The sequence below is a fragment of the Diospyros lotus genome, chromosome 15 (assembly GCF_014633365.1).
Source record: "Diospyros lotus cultivar Yz01 chromosome 15, ASM1463336v1, whole genome shotgun sequence".
In the NCBI taxonomy this organism is placed as follows: Eukaryota; Viridiplantae; Streptophyta; class Magnoliopsida; order Ericales; family Ebenaceae; genus Diospyros; species Diospyros lotus.
Window position 1 is genome coordinate 247,858 of NC_068352.1, and position 21,346 is coordinate 269,203.

The 21,346-nt window shown below is 35.6% G+C and overlaps 1 protein-coding gene and 1 pseudogene across 7 annotated transcripts; both read right to left on the reverse strand.

Annotated features, from left to right (window-relative positions):
- Positions 1–1,193: 1,193 nt before the first annotated feature.
- Positions 1,194–20,828, reverse strand: LOC127792084 (protein WHAT'S THIS FACTOR 1 homolog, chloroplastic-like). 7 transcript variants are annotated; one of them, XR_008021066.1, is made up of 6 exons: positions 20,554–20,828; positions 20,349–20,407; positions 15,952–17,733; positions 1,580–1,698; positions 1,443–1,502; positions 1,194–1,319 (listed from the first exon to the last, which is right to left on the reverse strand). XR_008021066.1 is itself a non-coding variant. In XM_052322424.1 (5 exons), exon 5 carries the CDS (start codon positions 17,321–17,323, stop codon positions 15,953–15,955), a length of 1,371 nt encoding a protein of 456 aa, XP_052178384.1. In that variant the 5' UTR covers position 17,324; positions 17,422–17,448; positions 17,533–17,733; positions 20,349–20,407; positions 20,554–20,828; the 3' UTR covers positions 15,539–15,952. The 7 variants fall into 7 exon arrangements, 5 of the variants coding, with proteins under 5 accessions (XP_052178382.1, XP_052178381.1, XP_052178384.1 ...); XR_008021067.1 differs by lacking the exon at positions 1,580–1,698 and having other exon boundaries at positions 1,232–1,313; XM_052322424.1 differs by lacking the exons at positions 1,194–1,319; positions 1,443–1,502; positions 1,580–1,698 and having other exon boundaries at positions 15,539–17,324; positions 17,422–17,448; positions 17,533–17,733.
- Positions 1,236–10,921, reverse strand: LOC127792245 (protein WHAT'S THIS FACTOR 1 homolog, chloroplastic-like; annotated as a pseudogene).
- Positions 20,829–21,346: the final 518 nt, after the last annotated feature.

A 21,346-nucleotide genomic window follows, 5' to 3' on the forward strand; every position in this document is an offset into this window, starting at 1 on the left:
GGCCAGCAAGAAGTAAGCAAAGGAAAAGCAAGCTGAAGATGCCAAACCAATGCATTAGCTAATAGTTGTTGACACTAATAGGCTTCATGTCTTCTTTGCTTTAGAAATAGGGCTTTTATAGACATTGGAGAAAGAAAAGAAATGAAATATCTTATACGAGTTGGTGTATTTCAAACCCCTTGTAAATTATTAGGAAACAATTTCAATTACATTCAAAACCATCAACAAATATTTTATTCTTTCTAGATCAAGCTACTGAATAGTATTTAATACCCCTTTTAGAATATTGAATATTATTCTCAAATTTTCTATATCTTGTAGATCTTGTGTATATTATATTTTATAATCTTTCATATTTGTTCCGTAATATCATAAATTTTCATGTGTTAAAAGTGTGTTTTGATTTTTAGATTTGAGCTCGTTATTAGAATTCGACTCAGCCTGAATAATTTAGAGAAAAAACACCAAATATGATTTTTGCTAAATAAGTCTAAAAACTTTCTATAACATTAAAAATAATACTCTTTTCGTACAATTGGAAAAGCATGTTATAGAAACACAATTCATGTATTTAAATAGACTTTGAGCAATTAAATAAGAGCAGGGCTCGATTGCGTAATTGTTATACATAATTCCTAAAAAATTATGTATTTAAATAGACTTAAAGGCTAATGAAAGTCAAGATTATGCCACGTAGATAGTCGAATTTGATTTCTTAGATTAACTTCGCGAACTAGCTATGCAATGTGGCGTGGGCTTGGACCCAAATCGTATTACTTGCTTGGATGGTTTTGTGTGGGGCTTTGAGCTTGTTTCGAATAGGATCAACTCTTTAAATCTAATACTATTAGGTACTGCTGAACTTAAGTCTTGCCCATAGAAAGGGTATTTTTGCATTCGTCCCTGAAAGAGAAATGCCCCATAGTTGTAAGAGTGCTTGCTCCTTATATGCCATCATATTAACCTTCTTTTTTGGGGGGGGTAAATTTTACAAGACACCTCTATAGATGGGCAAATAGAGACCATGCACCAACATCTAATCAAAATTAGCATTAATCTCCATCGTGATTAAATAAATAGTAACTGGAAATAATAAACATTTTCTTCACATATCCAGGGCATTCAACATTTTAATCACTTCATCTAACATTTATCATTACAAGATTTCTTAGAAAAATAACAACGACTCGCTGGTTTCAAGCTGCAGCACCAACATGGTTTAAATCCTGTACAAAGAGAGGGAAAGCAAAATTTATTTGCACTCACTTCGCTAGGCTTGCCTTCTTCCACGTTCTCATTCTCATTTGCATTTGCATTTGCTGCTTATTTACAACACAAACAAACACATACAAATATATCAAATTGATTATTTATGAGCTTTTTTTAATTAATTACTTGATATTTGTAAATAGCTAGCATTCACAATATATGTTTATTTTCACCTGTATTGTCTCCTAACTTTCTCATGTCACCAACACTTGCAGTAACACGATCCCTAATGCCTGAATATAAATAAGAAAATAAACACATATGTATGTATAGAGATAAAAATACAAACTCAAATAAGATTGATACTCACATTCATGACCAGCAAGCAGGCAAAGGAAAAGCAGACTGAAGATGCCAAACCAATGCATTGAACCAATAGTAGTTGACACTAACAGGCTTTGATATGTCTTCTTTGCTTTAGAAATAGGGCTTTTATAGAGATCCGAGAAAGAAGAGAAAGGAAATATGTTAACCAGTTGGTGTATTTCAAACACCATGTAAATTATTAGGAAATGATTTTAAATACATTCAAAACCATCAGCAAATATTTTATTCTTTCTCGATCAAGCTACTAAATAGTATTTAATACCCCTTTTAGAATATTTTGAGAATATTGCAGATCATGTGTATATTATACTTTTAAAATCTCCTTTTAGAATATGTTGAATTGTGTTTTGATTTTCAGATTTGACCTCATTATTATTAGAATTCAATAATCTTGAAAAAAAACTCCGAATGTGATTTTTTTTTCTAAAGAGAATAAAGTATGGATAATTAGATGGGTAAATCTAAATAATGTCTATTATTTACTCGTGAATAATATCTTCGTTTCTTAAGAAAGATAGAGAGTAAGTTTAGAAATTATCCAATTTTTTTTTATGGAGAGCAGGGGAGGGAGACTTTCTTTATTTTTCTCTCTTTTTTTTTTAACTAAATAAGTCTAAGGACTCTCTATAAGATTAAAAAAAATACTCTTCTCGTACTATTAGAAAAGCATGCTATGGAAACACAATTCATACGACATTCTTGAAATATTGGTGGGTATTATCAAATATTAATGGAGAATATAAATAACCTTACCAAGTTGTTATATCTAAGGTACCTCTTGTTGAAATCCATAAGTCTTGAACCTTGCATGGTTCCTCTAGTCCATGTCTAGATAGATAATAATGTAACACTTCAAAATTCTTTCAAATTTTAGAATGTTAAGCTACATTCTCTTTATTGTTTTTAGTCTATTTTTAGTTTTAATTTTCTAAAACAATAAAAATACATTCTCATTGTTATTTTTAAAAATGCATTTTTCAAAACCCACAAAAATTTTACACACAAAACTCAAAACGCTATATTTTCGTTTTGGTTATTTTCAGCCAAAACAAACCCTTACTTCCAAAACGCAAAACACGAGAACCCACTTGCCTAACTCTTTCTTCCTCTCTTCTTTTCTCTTTCTTCTCTCTTCTTTCTCGACCGTTAATCACGCCCGCCACCGCCATCACCGTCGTCTCCTTACATCACCAAATCCACCATCGACTGCCCTTTACTGGGTGTGGGTGTGTGTGTGTATAATATTTGTATTGAGATTCAGCAATTGTGGTAAAAGGTGGTCATCCGCGATTGTGGTTGGTTGTTGGTTGGCATTTTATTTTATTTTATTTTATTAATTTTTAAACTATGTTCGTTTCTAATATTTGTATAGAGGCTTGTAATCGAATTTTACTTGTTATTGAATTATTTGATGTAACCTTATCATTCACAATTACATTATGTATTTATCAGTCTAAGTTTTTAATTTTTATTTTTATGTTTTTTATTTTTTTTGTCAAGATAATTTATTTATTTATTCATATTTTATTCTTATAACAAAAAAAAATATTACAAGATTCACTAACTTTAAAATATATATATATATTTTAATAATATATTAACATTAACTAATTTTAATTTATTAAATAAAATATTATTAAAAAATTATTCTCAAAATTTTAAAAAGAAAACAATTTTTAAATTTCTGATTTGAGAAATATTTTTTTAAAATGACAAAGAAAACGCCTTTTTAATTTTTTAAAAACACTTTCAAAATAAAAAATTAAAAATGAATTCAAAATTTAAAATTAAAAATTAAAAATTAAAACGAAAAGAGAATGCAGTATTAATTTTTTTAAAAAAAATATCTCACTAATTAACAAATACTGAATTTTGAGTATAAAATTCTTTTGAAAGGATGTGAATGTAACACCCCAGACCTTTACAAAACTGTAGAATGTTATTGTGAGAAAAATCATTGAAATAAGCTTGATGGATGAATAAATTAAAAATTTTGATGCTAGTGGCATACCTAAACCTTTTTAGGACTTCGAAGCATCCCAATTTTTGAAAATTCATGGTGCTAGTGTAGTGATACAATTTTGTCAAAAGCTTTCAAAGAAAACTCATTAAAAATGAGCTTAATTGACGATTATTTAAAAAATTAAAAATATTAGTATTATTATTCAAAAATTTGATAATTAAGTGGTTTGGAAAAATAATGTGGCAAATAATTTTTTTAAAATTATTTTCTAAGTAAAGTTGTAAAGCTTGGTCTCGAGATAAGTTAATTAATAATCAAATATTAGTACACGTTATGGTGGGACTTGAAGATTTATTTGATTTAATAAAAAAGTGTGAAATTATATTAGTTAATATTGAATATAATGATGTATATTTGATTAGGTAGTAGTTGAATATGTAAGACATAGAAGCATGCATACAGAAATTGAAAAGTAGTGTACTTGAGCTAAGAAATTTGGTAAAAACAAAAAGAAGTAATGTGATTGCACCCACATGTTAGGCTGCGCTCTGGTTTTTACTTTACTATATAAAAATCATCACAAACAAAGGAGAAATGGTCCCCCTTGTAGTCTCACCATGGGATTGCCCCTTTGCTTCCTCTATAAAAGTTGCCATTTAATCCATTATTCTTAGTGATACATCTTAAAGACACTAAAATTATGAAATTGGGTTTCCTTATACTAAAATAAAAGTGTTATTTGATAAACATTTTGAATTGACTACTCCATTTGTGAGTAGAGGAATATTGGGGTGGGGTAGCAACCTTTGCCTCTATGTAAGAGAGGGAGAATGGGTGGGTGGCTTTGGATCCTTAGTGACTAAAGAGATTGTGTGAGATTCAAGTGGGAAGAGAATAATAGAGAGGAAAGAAGCTTTAGCTAAGGAGAGAAAGCTCTTACAAAATAATAGACATTCTCCCAATTTTTCATTTATCCTTTTTTATTTTGAGTTATCCTAGATCGTATTTACATTTTTACATGTTTGATTTTTTAATTTGGTCTCTTGTATTTTGTGTTTCTAATATTAAATTTTTCTTTCATCATTCTCCTAATTTTTGCATTTCCAATGCTACATTATTCTCACTCTTTTTGTATTTTTAATTCCAGATCATTCTCACAGTTATTATACTTTTAATTTCAAATTATTTTCACACTTTTTATATTTCTAATTCTAAATCATTTTCAGACTTTCTGCATTTCTAATTTCGAATCATTCACATTTTTTGCGTTAAAATTTTATTTTATAAATTCTTTCTTCAATTGTTTGAAGGAAAAAATAAACCCTTAAACCAAATTCGAGCATGATCTGTTAAAGTTAGAAAACCCAATACATAATAGTATCTTCCCAACCGTGTAACAACATGATAGACTCATAATTTTGTATTTGATCGTGGGAATCTATCTTCACTATCTTGATAGAGTACGATTTAATCTGAGGCATTTTTGAATTTCAAAGGAATCAATTTTTCCCTAATTTCTATGTTGTAGGAGGTTTTCATTTCGTCCGAGTCTTCTACTACAGTTGCCAATTTCTTTTGTTCTAAAACTTGCTCGATTATTCATTTCATATCTTCAGCATCTCAAGCAGTGATATTAGATTGTTTTATCTGTGGCCATATAAAAATAGGCATGGCAGTGGATCAAAAAGGGTTGAGGATCCTTACCCTGGCTGATCTGATTAAAGCATATTATGTATCTCGGCTGTGACTTGGCCCAATTCATTCTCACCATCTCCAGTCCCCCTACCTGTCTTTAACACATCATAATTGTTAAGACCCTAGGGTTTTCTAGGGTTTGAATAGGAATTTAGAAGAAGAAGAATAGAATGGGGAGGGAAATGGAATAGAATGAGGGAGAACGAGAGAGAGAGAGATGTATGGAGAATTGGAGAAAGATAGACAAGAGAGAGAATATGGAAAACATTCATTTAATATTCCATAATCCCTTCAGCTATTACACAAGCCTTCTTATAGGCTCTCTCTTAACTCCCTAACAATCATTCAGCTAACTCCTAACCGCTTACAACACAACCCTTTGTTAGTTATAGCCCCATTTGTCCCTTATACCCCTAGGTTCCTAACAATAATACAACCTGGAAGCCTGACTCGCAACAGCCATCATCATACTCCATCAAGACAATCAAAAAAACAAATATAAGAAATTGGGCTCTTTATGAGCATGCAATTGTCCATAACACCTTCTTCTGTAGCATTTAATATGCCAATTCTAGAAAGTCTCTTCCCTTTCTATCTTGGAATTCATCCTCTTTCAATTCTACTTATTTAAAGCTGTAACTAATTGCCATTAACATGAGCTTGAATCAACAAAATAGCCTCTCTGTCCTTCACCCTTCGAGTCATCTATGGGTAGAAATGTTTAAACCCATATGATGCCCTATTTCATCATGGCCGAGAAGACACAATCCCTTCTCTCCTCAATTCTTGAACTGGCAAGCCATCCTCCACTCTCTACCTCACCTCACACTCTCTTTCTCAACCTGCTCCTAAATCTCTTATGTCGTATTCTTCAACAAGCCCCACCATAGCAATTTCAGAAACTGCAAGAAGAGCTTTACCAAAAATCATATCCCTAAACTCCCACCTCAACTGTCTTCATCCGCCATAACCAACAATATTTCAGTCTCAACCCCATAAAGGACTCATTGCCTCGTTAGACAACTTGCTGAGCTCAAAGTCAAGGTTGGGGGGGGGGGGGGGGGGGGGGGGGCGCGGCGCTGATTTGACCACCACCGAGGATTAAGCTAAACTCAGAGGTGCACTGCATTCTCTCTGTTCATACAGAAATTTATAACATTGATTTAAATGGGTATGATATTGATTTCTCTACCACAATGGCAATCTCAACCATACGGGTACAGAAACAGACATAATCATACAGGAAACCAGCATCTTGGCCCAACACTTCTCAAAAATACTAGAACATGACATGACAAGGACACAATAAAAGAAATTCATTTTCCATTAAGTGTAAAGAATCAGAAAAGGAAGTTTCAACAAATATACCTAATAGCAGTTTTTACAATTTATATTCGAAAACAAATCAAAAGTTTTTGGCTCCAAAATTCTGAAGCTAAAAATTTAGGATGCTAATTGATATAAGAACTTGATCTTTTCTATTTTACAATTGATTTTGAAGTTATTTTTCTAAACTTGTGAGAAACCTAATTTATTTAAGTAATAGATACGCATGTTCTTCCATATTATGCACACAAGTACCCCAAAATGTCCAAAGTGTTTGATTTTAAAGAAGTTAATAATAGGATGTATTAGGATGAATGCCCCACATGAATGTGGAAGCATTCCCTAATGTCAATATCAATGCTTGAAACAATGCCTTCTTAACCCCAATCTTGACTATTCCTGATTAGAGACCACCCCATATTATCGAGTCAAGTAAGGACCCCAATTGACTGGGACCTTTTACCATCCTATCTAGGACCAAAGATTCACAAGTTTCCTAATCCAGACTGTTAGAATAGAAAATAATATCGCTGCATACTTCTAACCATCTCTTTCCCAGATCCTCCACTTGCCAAGCACAAACACCAACTATAAAGCAAGGCCAAATTATGATGTATGTGATAAATTAAAGAAATACAACTCTAGATATTGTAACCAGTTCATGTTAAATTGCCCGAAAAAACAATATACTAGTTACAACAACAATAATCACAAGTGAAGTGATATGTGTTTTCATAATATTTGATGAGCACACACCTTCCTTTAGAGAGACAATTTGATCTTAACAACTGACATTCTCTCCATCTTTTTATACTCTTTTTCCTATGCAAATTCATTTTCAAATAAATTTACAATCACATATTATGGCAAATCTAAACTAGGAAAATTCTATTTTCAACTGAATTCACCTTCACATGCCACATGATATAGGGTCAGCTCACATTTAAGGGCATTTAAAGCCATCTAGATCAATTATTGAAGGAACAAATGAACACACTTGCATGCAATGTAAAATAAAATAAAAGAATCAGTATGAGGTGATTGGAATTAACAGGTAACCTGTTTATTCAAACTGGAAAGGAAGAATTAATTTTCTTCTCTACTCTGCCTTTATGGTGCAGACTGAATAAGATTTATCTCTATGAACGATGAAGTAATAACAACGTGAAAACAAGAACAGGCCACTTAAAAGCCAACATCCAACAAGGATTTACATACCGATGCCCCAGAAGCAAACATATCCACTCAATAGACAGTTTGCTTTCAGCTCACGTGTAACATTTTAATCAGTTGCTAGATTATGTCATCTAACCATCTAGAGGAGTCATTATCAACTCAGTCTCCATAAGCTTTCATTAACTATTACACTCAGGCATGATTCTAATTATTTGGATTCCCCAATCTACCCAAACACGAAGAAGTTATTGACTCTGTTTCTACATTTTAAACATTCACATTCACTACATCAAATGTTGAACCACATAAAATAGCAAAGACTTCTCAGAAAAATTTGAAGAGGAAATCCTCATAGAACGAATTGTGACTCAAGAGACAACCCTGCTTCTATTTTTCAGATGAAGCTACATATAATTTGCACCACAACGCAATTAACAGCAGTTTAGTTTCTAGCAAGGTTTGCAATGGACAAAACAGAGAGGCATAGAAACAAGTTCAGTGTAAGTGTCAAAAGCCTTTGGTTTTGGAAATTATTGTATTCGCTTGGCATTTGCATGAAAGGCCAATCATTTCTTAGGAGCTATTGGAAATATATGGTTCTAGAAGGTTTCCAAAATGGGAGGAAAACATGGAGATGTGACTATGTAGAGTACTAGATGGTTTCACATTTCTCTCAGCTTGATTTTCCAAATCTATTACAATCCAAAATAATAATAATAATAATAATAATAATAATAATAAAATTCTCTGAATTAAATCTGCACTTTCATCCAACCTAGTCCTAATATGCTAGTACTTACATTCATAACATTAGGACAAGTGCCATATTTGGGTTGCATCAAAAAAAGAAACTACTATAGCAAAGGTTGCTAAAAGCGAGAAACATGTTAACGAAGTAAAGAGCTATATCACCTTACAATGTTTCAATATCCTTATATGCACTGCATATATCTCCAATCCCCATCTCAAATTCCTCTAAGAGTGAAGAATCCTCTAAACTGCTCATGTTGTCTTCCTTTTCTGATTGCACATACACAATGTCTTCCTCAAATTCACTCTTGAATAAACCCCGATCCTCCATCTCTTCAAGATCATCAAAACTTTGGATTTTCTTCTGCCTTCCTCTATAACCTGTAAGGCTTTGGACCTTCTCCTTCCAAAGGACATATGGAAGTTTCTCAATCAACTCAGAACCTTCATATGCTTCAGTCAAAAACACACTAGCTCTCTTCCCCCTCTCAGAAACATAGAATATGCCAAAAATGTTTTAGTAAAAGCCTCATCAACTTCTGAGGCATCACAAGCTCCCTCCTAAAATGGGTCAAATGATCAGTTACTAACCTCTTCTCAATAGTGAAGCTAAGTAACTCATGCATCACAGCAACTGCTCTCTTATTAAATTCTCGCGACCAGGCTTTCAGTCCACGAGCATCTGCATAAGGAGACAAATAGGGGCGCTTTTGAAAGTTGTCAATATTCCCACCATATCTATAGACCTTGTAATCTGGTGGGAATTTCAATGCAAAAGAGAGCAAAAGTAATCTAGGTTGGTGATCCTTTGACATCCCAATCACTTTCTTCTCCAATTTAGTGATGGCCCAAGACGGATTCTAGGAAACAAGCTCCAAAAACTCAATAACATCCTCATTCTTGACCACCCTAAAGTGTTGAGGATACCAATAAATCCAGTTTCTCCGAAAATGAATAGGAAGACCGAAGTCTCTTCTGAAATGGGCAATTTTGTCCAACAGTAATCACTTATCAACAAACATCATCAAGAACCTGGCCACATGCTCGGCTGCCTTCTCCGAGTATGTTTCAATGATCCTCTCCTCTTCTTGAAGCAACTCTTCAGCTTCTCGCTTTACACTACATGAGATATATGTGACTGGCACTTATGATGTATTTTTTATATTAATAAAAGGTCATATCTTCATTCATACTCTCCATCTCACCTTTATGAATGAGTCCCTAGATTTCCTAGTAAAGATCATATTCTTAAGAGTTAAGAATAATGTGACAAGGGTCTTTAGTTCAAGATTTCTTAAATTCCTTACAACATCACGCATCGAGCGATAGGAAGGACCGGATCAACTTACCTTGATAGGCCTATGCGAACTTTCAAGGGGTCACCCATCCTGAGCTACCCTAGCTCAAACACGCTTAACTTGGGAGTTTTTTATCCATATTAAGCCCAAAAGGTATCCAGTTGATGTTGTTTCATTCCTTACTATCCTCGATATCTATACTAACTTCTCTAGAGCCCCTTCTTAGACCTGACATTAGGCTCTCGGGATATTACATTCTCCCCCCCCCCCCCCCCCCCCCCGAGCACATGACGTCCTCGTCATGTGACCTTACAACTGGTACCAGATCTTCTCCCCTTTGGGGGCTGCCATCTTATAAGTCTGCCAAGAGCCGCTCCTTGTTCAGGCCCTCGCACCCCGGCGCCACTCCCCGCCCTCATCGAACCGCCTTCTCCAAGAGTCAACTCTGATACCACCTGTAACATCCCGCATCGAGTGATAGGAAGGACCAGATCAACTTACCCTGATGGGCCTACGCGAACTTCCTAGGGGTCACCCATCCTTAAGCTACCCTAGCTCAAGCACGTTTAACCCGGGAGTTCTTTATCTACATTCATCCAAAAAAGTATCTAGCTGGTGTTGTTTCCTTCCTTACTATTCTCAACATATATACTAGCTTCTCTAGAATCCCTTCTTAGACCTGACCTTGGGTTCTTGGGATATTACATTCCCAACCCTTAGATTTATCATAAGGGGAATACGATTTATCGATTATGGACTGGCACATGGGCTACTACCATTATTTAGCATGAGATGTCAATGAGATGTGGTGGTGAGTCACATGCCACATTGCATGAGACGCATATGGTAAACATGTGAGAGGGTGTTAGTTATACATCCATTGAATGTAACGCCTATAACAAATCACATGGCTTAAAGGATTAATGATATGTTACTGGTTCTCGATTGTGTATCTAGTCCTTTGACCAGAGGCAACAAAGTTGTTTTGTGCACTAGTGTCGGGGATTTTCCGTTGAACGGAACCATCCAGAGTAAGAGGAAGTAATGCTCTCTGTGTGGTATCTATGCAGTGGTGCATGGAGGCAAATGCTCGTTGGTGGGATCCATTTACCTCCATTGGATGGAGACGAACATTCAATGTGATCTATGTTGGTTGTGATTGGAAATCCCCTAGCCAAGGTGAGCGTGATTGGAAAGAGTTTCCAATGTTGGTAGAGTTCTAAAATGCTACATCGATCACACTGTACTAGATCTGTCATAATTACCGAGTCCTGTGAGTTTAATCAGTCCATGGCTCTCACTCAGTCGGGATGTTAGTCAGTGGAGGGACTAGTGCATGATAATTGAAAAGCATTAATAGGTTCATCTAAAGTTCAAACTTCATTGCCATTAGAATCGTTATAAATCCTGACTAAAGGATACTCAGGATTTTTCAGGATGCTCTAAGGATTTGGAGAGAACCTCTTAGTAGGTCGAATAGTTCGATCGGCGTCAAGGAGTTGACGTGCTCCGATTGCTACATGGTTGTAAAACTAGAAACTCACACGCACACTAAGTAATGTATCGGATTAGTGAACCGTTGTTGTTAGCATGTTCCTCGTCACTAGGAGTTAGTGCACTTGTTGCAGCTAAGAGTTAGTTATACGGATCTATAGACATGGGCTAAGAGTTAGCAGGGCGCACCTTTAAGGGTTAACGGGGGCCTTGGTTCCATTAAGAGGTAGTGGAAAGGCTATTAAGAGTTATAGCGGGGCCTAAATGCAATTGGACAAAACTAGAGCGTTGCTGGCAAAGCCGATCAACTGGTGGATGGAGCAATCAACTGCTTCAGGTGGTCGACCAGGTGCTTTATGCGGTCAACCGGAATCATGATGCCGGCTGGTGCATGGAGCAATTGACTGCTTAAAGTTGTCCACCAATGCTTTCCATGTGGTCGACCATTTGCCTCAATAATGCTCGGTCGCTTTGTCACATCAGAGCATTAATTGCTCTAATGCATGTGAGGATAAGAGAATGGGGATTGAGGAGGCATGCACAAGAAGCAGATTGAAGCAAAAGAGAAATTGAGAGGGTTTTGAGAAGGCCATCTGATCGGCTACTCCTTTTCTTCCTTCTTCTTAGCTTGCTACTTCATGGCTTCTGTTCTTCCTCCAAGTTGCTTGCTTTGCTTCCTCTCTTTCATCCCCCATTTAGATCTAGTTGTTGGACAGCCATCTTGCAACCAAGAAGAAACCTAGAACAACTTTGGTTCACCTTCGTCGAGAGGGTCCTATCATGGCCCCGGTACAAGGTTCCGAGGCATCTCAAACATAGACCAACTAGGTCCTCCACACTTGAGGAGGTGGGTTGGACCGGTTGGTCACCTAGCGTTCTAGGAGCAAATCCGACAGCAATTAGGAGTCATTTCATTGGACAATCAACACCGGCAAAGGCAAAACCCCCTATGGAATGTGTTCTATATTTGCATCGAGTAAACTCGAAGGATCAATGAAGTCAAGTCAAGGCTCCAAGCGACAGTCAATTAGTTAGGTTGTCTAACGGTAATTAATGGCGTGAACTAACGGTAATGTCCGTTTAGTGTCTTGTTATGTCCGCCCCTATTGTTTATAAATAGAGGGTTGGGGTAGTCACTTAGTGCATGAAAAATGAACAAGTGCAATTGTGAGAGAAAAGTCTAGTGTGATAGCATTTGTAATTTCGATGGAATTTGTACTCGTGAGAGACTGCTCTATTGTATTGTTTTGTTAAAGATTGGAAGGAAGATTGTTCTCGGGCTTTAAGGCTGGATGTAGGATCATCAATCATTTGATGATCTGAACTAGGATAAAATTTGGTGTCTTGTGTGGTTTGATTTTTATTCTTTTATTTCAATTCTGTGTTGCTGTTCTTTTATTCTATATTGATCATCCACGCGTGTATATGTGTTCTATTAAGGCCAATTGAGTGCATTCCAATGCTCCCAAGACAACAAAATGGTTTTTTGTTTTATGCATATGGATGATGAATGCCAAGGCTTGCAAGGTTGTTTTTGTGTCCATTGTATTCTGTTTTGTTTCCGCTATGCATGTTTTTATTTGTGAAAATGCTTTGAAAATGTAAAAACTCTTACATTGATCCACCAAGAGTTGGTGTTTTGACCTCGGGCCCCCATCGCCTTTCATTTAATGCACCACAATTAACTTCAAATAAGCTTAAACCCAAAGTATAGTCAAGTTCTTTGTCCCATAACCAGATCCCAAGAATGCAACAACAAAGGAACACCCATCAAATTACTCACAGACATACATACATTCATAAATATACTCAAAGCTATATACATACATTCATAAATATGCATAAACAAAGTTGTTAAACTCAAGAATTTACAGTGGGATAAAATGAGGGTCCATAAAATCAAATCGTAAACTCTTATCGTAAAATCGTAAGATTTTATAGACAATTAAAAATACCCTTTATGTATGTAAATATATGTTTATAATGACATACTTTTACAATAATTGAATTAATATTGCTTAATAACATGATTATTACAATCTTATTCCTTATTATGAATGAAATACATATATCTATTTCAAAATAAATTCATTTATCAATTTTAAAAATACTAAATAATATGAAATTTCTAAATATTAAGTCCATTTATCATCATTCATCCATCCATAATCAAAATTCCGAATATCAGTTCACATAATGTAAATTCTCATAAGTCAAAGAAGTCATAACCTAATTCAATTTTTTAAGAAAACCAACAATAATTCACTTTCAAATTAAGGAAACTAACAATAATTAAATTAATGAAAGAAGATGAAGAAGAAGCAGACAAAGCTATGGCAGGCAAGAATCAAACCAAGAAATTGCAAAAGAACACAAAGCAATACCTTTAAGCGGAATCAACGATAGCACTGAACAATCGAAGTTGTGAATCAATTTGTGTTGCATAGAAATGGCGACACCGAGCGGGCAAGCACAAAAACGTTGATTCATGTTTGTGAATCAACGGCGACTTAGCTAGTAGTTTGTGTTTGTGAATTGACGGCAGCATCGAGCAACCAGAGCTGTGAATCAACGGCGACACCGAGCACCAAGCAACCGTGTGGCAATAGGGAACTATTTCTAATTTTATGATCTGAGTTTACGATTCAATTTTATGAATCCTCTTTTGATCCCACTATAAAATCTCAAGTTTAAAAACCTTGATCATAACCAATTTATGGTGAACTAGTGACTAACACTAATCCAAAGATAGGGTGGGCACAACTTTTAATTAATAAACCACATATATAGATAATAAACAAAAAAAATCCACAACCTAGAGATGCATAATAGAAATTAGATATCTATCATCTCCATGATATGACAGTAATGTGATGAGCACATCATCATATAGAAAACAAGGAAATAAAGTGAGAATCCCATCTATCGTATGAGTTAGAATTTGATACCAAGACCTGAATAACTAAATGACGAAATAAAAATATACCGTACTATCCCAAAAACAAATAGGGCACAAACCATATAATGTAATAAATACAGAATAATCAACTGTGTATCCTTATAAAATGTGCCTACACAACAGAAAATAGAAAGTAGTAATGCCAAAAGTCCATTCCCAAGGACCAGCCATGCTGGTAGCAACACATCTTGGAAAATGTTAAATAACATGGGTGAACCTTGTAGATTTGCGAGTATTACATATGTGCTTCCTAGGAGAGAATCTAGAAAGACATGCTCCGAAAAAGTCATGAATACTAGTATTATATATTTTAAGTTAACATAAATATTATAGTATTATTTTTAGTATACATTGAAAAATAGGTAGGAAGAAGATACATATGGTGGTACAATGTCCTCTCAACTGCATATGGATCTGCACAACTATAAACTAAACCCATTTTTAAAATAATGCAAGTATCTCAAACAAGCAAGTAAACATGTAATGCAGTATACTGTAAACTAACAAAACTAAACAAAAACAAGAGATACTATAATATATACAACATACAACACCCAACGATATAGAGAAAGTTGAGCAGAGCCTTGCTGACATATGCAGTATCATGGCATGCCAAAGCCCACAGTATCCCATCATACTAAACATACTATGGACGAGGACAACAATGTTTTATTCAATCTATAATTAAGTAAACATGTAAGTTAACATGTGTGTATGATATCACGTAAAACAGAACAGTATAAAATACGAAGGCTGATCTTATTGGGTCTTCTGATTAAATCTAGCCTGTTGGGCTCAAGTCTTACCCTTAGAAAGGGTATTTTTGTATTCGTCCCTAAAGCAGAGATGCTCCATAGTTGTAACAGTGCTTGCTCCTTATATGCCATCTTACCCCTCTTCTTTGGGGGGTAAATTTTACGAAACACCTCTACAGATGGGCAAATAGAGACTATGCACCAGCATCTAATCAAAATTAGCATTAATTGTCCAAAATGCCCTTGCAAGTTCTAGTTGTAATTGAATTCATCTAATTCTGTGACCAATGAAAAATGACTTGTAAGTGAGCTCACATTCATGACCAGTAGATAAGCCAAGGAAGAACAAACTAAAGATGCCAATGAAAAGCAATGAACTTGTAGTGACCATCATTGATAAACTTTGATAATGGCTTCTTAATTTCTGAAATAAGGATTTTTGATTGTGTAAGTTAGTTAGAAATACATTTATAACTACCAACAAATTTTTTGTCCTTTGCAGACAAAGCTACTAAACAGCATTCAATACATCTCAACAAATATTTTTATTAACTACCCAAAATGTCCTCGGTATCGGACATGAAAGTTTCTTTTCATCCGGCTCAAGTAGATACACCAAATAAAGATAAAAGATAAAGAGAGGAGTTCTCACTTTCAAATTTTAGAAAACCCCCAAAAGAAAAAGAAAAGATCTACGCCTTACTCAAGTTCCTAGTGAAAACCAAGCAAGATTTCATTTCCTCCTCCTAATAATAATTATAATAATAAAATTCTCTGAATTAAATCTGCACTTTCATCTGAACTAGGCCTAATATGCTAGTAGTTACATTCATAACATTAGGGCAAGTGCCATAATTGGGTTGCATCAAATAAAGAAACTACTAAAGCAAAGGTTGCTAAAAGCGAGAAACATGTTAACGAAGTAAAGAGCTATATTACCTTACAATGTTTCAATATCCTTATATGCACTGCATATATCTCCAATCCCCATCTCAGATTCATCTAAGAGTGAAGAATCCTCTAAACTGCTCAAGTTGTCTTCCTTTTCTGATTGCACATACACAATGTCTTCTTCAAATTCACTCTTGAATAAACCCCGATCCTCCATCTCTTCAAGATCATCAAAACTTTGAATTTTCTTCTGCCTTCCTCTATAACCTGTAAGGCTTTGGACCTTCTCCTTCCAAAGGACATATGGAAGTTTCTCAATCAACTCAGAACCTTCATATGCTTCAGTCAAAAACACACTAGCTCTCTTCCCCCTCTCAGAAACATAGAATATGCCAAAATGTTTTAGTAAAAGCCTCATCAACTTCTGAGGCATCACAAGCTCCCTCCTAAAATGGGTCAAATGATCAGTTACTAACCTCTTCTCAATAGTGAAGCTAAGTAACTCATGCATCACAGCAACTGCTCTCTTATCAAATTCTAGCGACCCGGCTTTCAATCCACGAGCATCTGCATAAGGAGACAAATAGGTGCGCTTCTGAAAGTGGTCAATCTTCCCACCATATCTATAGACCTTCTTGTAATCTGGTGGGAATTTCAATGCAAAAGAGAGCGAAAGTAATCCGGGTTGGTGATCCTTTGACATCCCAATCACTTTCTTCTCCAATTCAGTGACGGCCCAAGACGGATTCCAGGAAACAAGCTCCAAAAACTCAATATCGTCCTCATTCTTAACCACCCTAAAGTGTTGAGGATACCTATAAATCCAATTTCTCCGAAAATGAATAGGAAAACCGAAGTCTCTTCTGAAATGGGCAAGTTTGTCCAACGGTAATCGCTTATCAACAGACATCATCAAAAACCTGGCCACATGCTCGGCTGCCTTCTCCGAGTAGGTTTCAATGATCCTCTCCTCTTCTTGAACCAACTCTTCAGCTTGTTTCGTCATCCCACACCACAACACCCCTTTGTGGTCCTTGTACAGTTCAAACAACTTCGGGCATTTTCGAATGAAGTCCGAAATCTTATTGGGCTTTGGCAAGTTGATTTGCCTCCTATAATGATCAAGTGACCTTATAGGTATGATTTGTTCAGGTTCTTGCTTCAAGATCTCCAATAAAAACAACACTTTTGAGGCAATCTTCCACTTCTCTGTCGCGATTTCAAGATCGTGAACTCTCTTCTTCTTGCTTCGGTCTTGGATTCGCTTGCTTGTTGTCATAGATCGATATTGTGACACCGAATATATTGTGCCAAGAAAGGACTTCACACAACGATGTTGAATTGAAAAAATTGCACATTTGACAGAAGCGACATTTGATTTATTCAAGTTAAGTAAAACCTTGATTGCTCCAAAAGTCATCCTATAGACGAAATGCGAGAGAAAGAGAGAGTGTAAAAGATAATTAACTGGAGTATGGTTGCAACAAATAATAAATCCACTGGTTTCATTTCACTCACCTCTCTCTCTAGCTCTCGGTCCAAGTCCTTAAGAGAGAGAGAGAGTAAAAAACAGTTAACTAAGAGTATGGTTGCAACAAGTAATCAATCCACTAGTTTTGCTTCACTCACCTCTCTCTTTATTGCTCCGTCCAAGTCCCTTTTCTTTTTTCTTTTTTCTTTTTTCTTTTTGTGTGTCAACCACCAAGTGTTTGTTAAAAGGCCAAAATGAGAATTGAAGGACACTGCTCCCTCATTAGGCGTAAGTGATATGGCTGCGGGCGTTGAGTAGCGGAGCCAGGAAGTTAGGGAAAAGATTCAAACTTTCCTAGTCTGCAAAAGAATAGAAGACTGATTGTCATAAACTCATACTAAACTTCCTTTCCCCCATGTTTGAGTTCTATAAATATCTTTAACTTAAAAGACAACAACTTGCAAGTGAATTCAAAGCACTTCAAATAAGTTTAAACCCCAAGTATAGTCAAGTTTTTTGTCGCATAACCAGATCCCCAGAATGCAAAACAGAGGAACACCCATCAAATTACTCACAGACATACATACATTCATAAATACAACTGTTTTGGAAAATTGATTGCCTTGTGTGTATCCTTATAAAGTGTGCCTATACAACAGAAAATAGAAAGTAGTAATACCAAAAGCCCATACCTAAGGACCAGCTATGTTGGTAGCAACACATCTTGGAAAATGTTAAATAACATGGGTGAATCTTGTAGACTTGCGTGTATAACATATGCTATGGTTGCTAGGAGAGAATGTAGAAAGACATGCTCCAAAAAGGTCATGAATACTAGATTTATATATTTTAAGTTAACATAAATATTATAGTATTATTTTTAGTATACATTGAAAAATAGGAAGGAAGAAGATACATATGGTGGGACAATGTCCTTTCAACTGCATATGGATCTGTACAACTCTACACTAAACCCATTTTTAAGTAGTTGAAATTCAATTATGTAGTACCGAGAATTAAAAAAAAAAATTAGAGGTGTCAAAAGGGCCGGGCGGCCCGCGGGCTGCCCGGCCCAGCCTGTTACTGTTCATAAGGGCCGGGCCAAAGAAATTGGGCCCACGGCCCGGCCCGTGGCCCGTTGGGCCCTTATGGGTCGGGCCCATGAGGCCCTTATGGGCCAGTAAGGCCCTTACTCATTTTTTTTTTAATTTTGTTATTATTTAATAATTATTGATATTGGATATTAAAAAATTTAATTTTGCAATATATATAAATAATAACCATCAATTAATTTATTTAAAATTTTTAAGTTAAATTTTTTATATATTTAAATTATAAATAAACATTCTCCTTTTTTATATGTACATTATTTTTTATATCAATTCACAAGAAAAATTATAAGGCATATAAAATTTTGAAATCTAAAATAATGAAATAATATTTAAAACTTAAGAATTAAGATAGAAAATATTTTAAAAAGAAACAAATTAATTTTTATATATGTATTATTTTGATATTTATATATGTATATATTATATGTATTATTTTTAAAAAAATTATTTAAAAAAAAAGAAAAAAAAAGGGCCGGGCCCACCGGCCCCGGCCCGGCCCTCTAGCCCACGGGCTAGCCCGGCCCCTTTGTAGGGGGGCTGTGGGCCGGGCCGGGCCCTATCAATGACAAAAGGGCCCGGGCCCGGCCCGGCCCTTTTAATAAAAGGGCCGGCCCGGCCCGTTTAAAAAGCCCGTGGGCTGGGCCGACTCGGGCCGGGCCAGGCCGGCCCTTTTGACACCTATAAAAAAAATGCAAGTATCTCAAATAAGCATGTTGTAATAAACGCACAACTCTCTCTATGACACTATCACTTAGAATCTTAGACTACCAAACCAAGAACCACTCATGCTACAAGCCTCACAACCTCACACGATAAGAACAAAATCCGGAAACACACAATACAAAAGATTAAGAACCGAAAACAGTAAGCAACCACACACACACAAGACACCAGATTTTATCCCGGTCCAGTCTTCTAATGAAGACCTACATTCAAACTGCCTTGAGGCGCCATATCTACTATCTTGGACGATGAACAAGAGGATTACATGCACGAAAACTCTCCCACAGCCTTATACCCAGAGCTGAATAGAGTTTCCCTATCCAAGATAACAAAGATATCCCCTCTTTACTCTCAAGTATAACCTTGTGCATACTCCTCTCTCTTTCTCGATACAAGACAGAATAATAGAATCACTCAAATGCCTCTCTCCCGACCTCTATTTATAAACCATAGAGGCGGTAATCTGAAAACAGACTAAGCCGGTAGTTACAACCAACTAAACGGACAAAACTACTAACTAACCCTTCTAGAAGCAAGCCTTCTAAAATAACACAAGTGATGCTTAAATGCAACAAACTAATTTACAGCAGAAAACCCTCCCGAGATAATCTAAGAGCCAATCTAATACAAGTGATTAGAACAAAGCAAGTAAACATGTAATGCAGCATGCTGTAAAATAACAAAACTAAATGGCAGAGATACTATAATACATATGACATAAAACACCCAGAGATATAAAGTTGAGCAGAGCCCTGCTGACATATGCAGTATCATGGCATGCCAAAGCCCACAGTATCCTGTCATACTAAACATACTATGGACGACAATGTTTTATTCAATCTATCCCACTATATATGTTAGAATGATAACCTAGAAGTCATGGAACTATAATCATGAACTAAATTAACAGTAAACAGTATGGGCATCATCATAACAGTAAATCGAAAATTCAAGAGTATCTTTCCTAGTAAGATGAAAAATATTTTGATGAGTTTTAGAACAATAAAAGTTAAGTTTTCAATTAAGTAAACGTGTAAGTTAACATGTGTGCATGCTATCACCTAAAAGGCTAAAACAGATAACAGTATAAAATAAGAAGTATACAGTTAGCATAATAATAATATAACCTGTCAACTCACCTGAAACCCAAAAGAATAGGGTTTAATTAACCCTCCACCTTAGGCTAACTGCATTAGTCCTAGACAGAAACATAGAGCAGAATACAACAAATCAATATTGGAAATATATAAGCAAATAGACAGATTAAAGCCTAAACCCTAAGGCTACATATCATATTCAATCTAGTTCGAATAATTAAATGGCACTAATGAGTTGAATGTTCACCTCGTTCAAATTTTCCGACACCTCTTTATTAATACCCATCCTATCAAGGTGGCGGAGGCTGTGGTCCTCGGTGCTTGCAATGAGGTGAGTGGTGCAGCGGTGGCTTAAGGAGGTGATGCGGCGGTGGTGCCTCGATTGTGATCAAGCGAGAGCGAGAGCGAGAGCGAGCGACCGGCGACGAACGGAGCGAGCGAGAGCGAGAAGGGTTTGCAGAAGGGCAGGGGGAGAAGGGGTTGGGTGGTTTGCTGATGCCAGAGGGGGTGGGCTGAACCATGGGCTAGATCCAGTTGGGCTGGCCTATTATTAAAAATTTATTTTATTATTTTATAAATATAAATTTGATTGTGGGCTCACATGTAAATCCGCCACCCTGACGCCACGCCAGTGCCGAAAAAGCAGAGACTGAGGTCGAGAGCGCCGCAGTCCCGCTCGTTGATCATCTCATCCTTTTTATACTTAATTTTTTATTCTTTATATTTTTTCTTTATTTGGCGCTTCACAAATTAAAAGACTGAGAAGACAAGTATATATACATACAAACATACGTACGTATATATGTGAGGAGAATTGTACATATTTTTTTTATAAAAAAATTGTATATTTTTATTAGCTATTTAAATTTTCTAGTGTGACATTTTATTGTGAGATTTGGGGCATGCACTAACTTAAAACTATAAACATTTTTTTGGTTGTTTTTAAAAAAAAATTATTTATAAAAAATAAAAAAAACATAATGATACAATGAGTTTATATTTTTTTTGATAATTATATTTACATCGACTCAATTTGATGT